Genomic DNA, 4,504 nt, shown 5'->3' on the forward strand with positions numbered 1-4,504 from the left:
CGCCACTTCGCTGGTGCCGGAGGGGGCGGCGCGAGAGAGCCTGGTGGCCCTGGTCAGCACCTCGGACAGGGACTCGGGCGCCAACGGGCAGGTGCGCTGCGCCCTCTATGGGCACGAGCACTTCCGGCTTCAGCCGGCCTACGCGGGCAGCTACCTGGTGGTGACCGCGGCGTCGCTGGACCGCGAGCGCATCGCCGAGTACAACTTGACGCTGGTAGCCGAGGATCGCGGCGCGCCCCCTCTGCGCACCGTGCGGCCCTACACGGTGCGCGTCGGCGACGAGAACGACAACGCGCCGCTCTTCACGCGGCCGGTCTATGAGGTGTCAGTGCGCGAGAACAACCCGCCCGGCGCCTACCTGGCCACGGTGGCCGCCCGGGACCGGGACCTGGGCCGCAACGGCCAGGTCACCTACCGGCTGCTGGAGGCCGAGGTGGGCCGCGCCGGGGGTGCCGTGTCCACTTACGTGTCGGTGGACCCAGCTACCGGAGCCATATACGCGCTGCGCAGCTTCGACTATGAGACGCTGCGCCAACTCGACGTTCGCATCCAAGCTAGCGACGGCGGCTCCCCTCAGCTTTCCAGCAGCGCCCTAGTGCAAGTTCGCGTGCTGGACCAGAACGACCATGCACCGGTCCTGGTGCACCCGGCGCCAGCCAATGGCTCCCTAGAAGTGGCGGTGCCTGGGCGCACCGCAAAGGACACGGCCGTGGCCCGTGTGCAGGCCCGGGATGCAGACGAAGGGGCCAACGGGGAGCTGGCGTTCGAGCTGCAGCAGCAGGAGCCGCGCGAAGCCTTCGCCATCGGCCGCCGCACGGGGGAGATAGTGCTCACAAGCGACCTCTCGCAGGAGCCACCCGGCCGCGTGTTCAGGGCACTCCTGGTCATATCCGACGGCGGCCGTCCCCCACTCACCACCACCGCAACTGTCAGCTTCGTGGTAACAGCAGGGGGCGGGCGTGGGCCGGCTGCGCCTGCCAGCGCGGGAAGCCCGGAGCGTTCCCGCCCTCCTGGCTCTCGGCTCGGGGCGTCCGGGCCAGCGCTGCAATGGGACACACCGCTGATCGTCATCATCGTGCTGGCCGGGAGCTGCACGCTGCTGCTGGCCGCCATCATCGCCATCGCCACCACTTGCAACCGCCGCAAGAAGGAGGTGCGCAAAGGGGGGGCCCTCCGGGAAGAGCGGCCCGGGGCGGCGGGCGGCGGAGCCTCGGCTCCCGGCCCCCCGGAGGAGGCCGCCCGGGGAGCCGGGCCCAGGCCCAACATGTTCGACGTGCTCACCTTCCCTGGCACCGGCAAAGCGCCCTTTGGCAGCCCCGCGGCGGACGCGCCTCCGCCTGCGGTCGCCGCGGCCGAAGTGCCGGGCTCAGAGGGCGGCAGCGCCACTGGGGAAAGCGCCTGTCACTTCGAGGGGCAGCAGCGGCTCCGCGGCGCGCACGCCGAGGTGAGGCCTTCCTTCGGCTGGGCGCCCCACTCCGTGCTCCGCGGACAGGCTGGGGGAAGGGAGACTGGAGGGGTAGGGTGGGCGCATGCAGGTAGACACTTAACCTGTCGCACCTGTTTTTTGTTTGTTTCTTGTCCAAACCTCCCCCCACCCCCATTCCCCTATTCCCTGCTGCAGCCCTACAGTGCCTCCCCGGGTTTTGGAAAGGAGCCGGCGCCCCCTGTGGCGGTGTGGAAAGGACACTCATTCAACACCATCTCTGGCAGAGAAGCAGAGAAGTTCAGTGGCAAAGACAGCGGTAAAGGGGACAGTGATTTCAACGACAGCGATTCCGACATCAGCGGGGACGCTCTGAAAAAGGATCTCATCAACCACATGCAGAGTGGTGAGGACTCTTATTTCCCACCAAATTCGACATTCCTCCCTTCCCTCCCCTTCACCACAGCTTGCCTCCTGTCAGTCTCGGTTCCTAGCCCCCTTCTTTCTTCCCCACTTTTTCTCACTCCTCCAGTTGCGGATCCTGGCCTGCCTCACACAGTGAATTTCAAAATGCCGAGTAGAGGCAACTCCAGCTCTTGAATAAAGCACACCCTCATCCTGTAAGGCAGCAGCATGGGTGATGCTAGCCATTAAAAAGGGGGTTCTGCTTATCAATTTTTTTTTCACTTCCAGCTGAAGAAGCTGGACCAGCTTTGCATTAAGATGGCTTTACAGGAAGCAATGTGCCTTCGATTCTTGAGACACAGTGTATATCTTTATGTGCACAGCCTTTCCTTTCAGCTGCCCTCACCCAGGCTGACATTCTGAAGATGGAAGCCTGGGTATGTATAATCTCAGGAATAATCGTCATGCTGTTTCCTTTTCCCTTTTGTGTTAGGACTGTGGGCGTGCACCGCTGAGTGTAAGATCCTGGGCCACTCTGACCGCTGCTGGAGCCCATCCTGCAGCGGGCCTAACACACATGCCTCGCCTCACCCACCAGCCCAGATGTCAACCTTCTGTAAGAGCACATCCCTGCCTCGGGATCCTCTGCGCAGGGACAATTACTACCAGGCCCAGCTGCCCAAGACAGTGGGGCTGCAGAGCGTCTATGAGAAAGTACTGCACAGAGACTATGACAGGACAGTCACTCTGCTCTCCCCTCCCCGTCCAGGGAGGCTCCCAGACCTGCAGGAGATTGGGGTACCCCTCTACCAGTCCCCTCCTGGCAGGTACCTGTCCCCGAAGAAGGGAGCCAATGAAAATGTGTAATTCCATGCTGCATGTCTTCACACCTATACAGGTCACTCCAAGAAGCCCCTAAGTTATTGACCGGTTTCAGTGTTGTATATATAAATATGCAAGATGTGCCTTAAAATGAAGTCGTTGGAAGCTATTTCCAATCACATTGGTACTGTTTGGTATTTGCAAACAAAAATGTAGTTAATGTAATTTTTATGAAATGTGTGCAGTATTTAATTTTTTTATCATGCTATTGACTTTAATTTCACTTGCAGCTTGCCATTTTCTTAGTGTTTTTAACCTGTACATTGTGTAATGTAATGTTTGTATATAATGAAATTTTGTTATATTTTTATATAATAAAAGCTAAAGTGGAAGTTATTGCCAAAGGAACTGTCTGTAAGACAAAAAACAAAACATGTTGGAATTACTTAATTGAAATTTATCTTTCACCTGAAACAACCTAGTGTTTGAGAAATTTTGCCTTGCCAAGTATAACTTGTATATCTTGACTCTGTGGTAGATTTCAAGTTCAATGTTATTTAATTACATTTGGTTTTCTGTAAACCGTGTCACTTATAAGCACAGTAATAAAAGATTTGTCATGTGTTTGAAGAATCTGCTAATTGCTTTTCATGAAGCTGCCTATAGTCAGACATTCACAAATAATATGAGTATCAGAATGAAACCTTTCAAGTGCTCATTATCTGAGCATTATTAATGTTCATGACAATATTAAACCTGTGGGGTTTCAAGTATTGCAAAATGTCACCCAAGTATTAAAAGTGTGTGTTGATTTCATAAATTATAAGCATCTCCATATGCATTGGTCTATAAAATTCCTGCTCTCATTTATTCTCTGGGTAAATATTTATTGAGCAGACACCAAAAAGTGAAGAAAGCTAAGTCTGGGTTGTTCATTCACTAATTAAACAAGCATCTGTAGAACTTTCACTAGCTGCTGGTACTCCTCCTCAAGCTGGAGTTTGAGGTGAAGAAGACATAGTCCCAAAGAGTCCTCAGCTTATTCGGGGTGTTAGTAACAAAAAGACTAACATCTTAGTCGTTTGGAATGTAGTAGCTTCCCACTACATTCTGTCCTACTTCCTCTTTCCTTGCCTTCCTCTGGAGCCAGTCTCCAAAGTAACTATCAGCACTATCCCACTCAAATTTATGAGAAAAATGACACGATGGTTGGGATTCGCTTTAAAATGTTCTAGAAAAAAACAGGGAGCTATGTGAAACAAGATTGATTTGATTTGATAAGATACTAATAATTGTCAATGCTAGCAAAGGTGCATGTGAGGTAGGGAAATTTCACCAATATTTCTACATGTTTGTGTTTGAAAATGTACATAATGGAAAGTCTTAAAAAAAGACACTCAAGAGTACTATGCCTGTGTCTCATACTCTATGCATTTCATTTGAAATTAAAATGATGATAATCATAATGAGACCTAACATTTACTGAGCAAGTCTTCGTGTGAGCAGAGCTCCTTACCAAGCATTCTGCATGAATTATCTCATTTAATCAGCAAACTACCCCCAGGATAGGGGAAGTATCATTAACTCCATTTTGCAAATAAAGAAACCGAGGCACAAGAAGGTGAGATAAAATGCCAGCAATCACACAGTTAATAAGTATCCAGGGTGAGATTCAAACCTAGGTTATTCAGTGCAAAAAAATAAAACAAAGTAATGAAACAAGTTGTTTTTTGTTTGCTTTTTTTTTTTTTTTAACCCGCAAGAAACAAGGAGTTAGGTAGAAAAGTCCCAATGCATTGCCTTTACTGCATGATTACTGTTTAGCCCTTTATATTTGTGAAGTGCCTGTGTTCC

General features: G+C 51.9%; 1 protein-coding gene across 1 annotated transcript in view; it reads left to right on the plus strand.

The window, feature by feature from the left end:
- Positions 1-3,276, plus strand: part of PCDH8 (protocadherin 8) — a 4,611-nt gene extending 1,335 nt beyond the window's left edge. Inside the window, exons 2-4 of the mRNA XM_011960096.1 lie at positions 1-1,444; positions 1,622-1,829; positions 2,322-3,276. The exon at positions 1-1,444 is cut by the window's left edge and continues 15 nt beyond it. Coding sequence (XP_011815486.1) covers positions 1-1,444; positions 1,622-1,829; positions 2,322-2,695 — 2,026 coding nt within the window. The 3' untranslated portion in view covers positions 2,696-3,276. The remainder of the gene's footprint in view (positions 1,445-1,621; positions 1,830-2,321) is intronic.
- The last annotated feature ends 1,228 nt before the right edge of the window (positions 3,277-4,504 follow it).

Source organism: Colobus angolensis, unplaced genomic scaffold (genome assembly GCF_000951035.1).
Source record: "Colobus angolensis palliatus isolate OR3802 unplaced genomic scaffold, Cang.pa_1.0 Scaffold503, whole genome shotgun sequence".
In the NCBI taxonomy this organism is placed as follows: Eukaryota; Metazoa; Chordata; class Mammalia; order Primates; family Cercopithecidae; genus Colobus; species Colobus angolensis.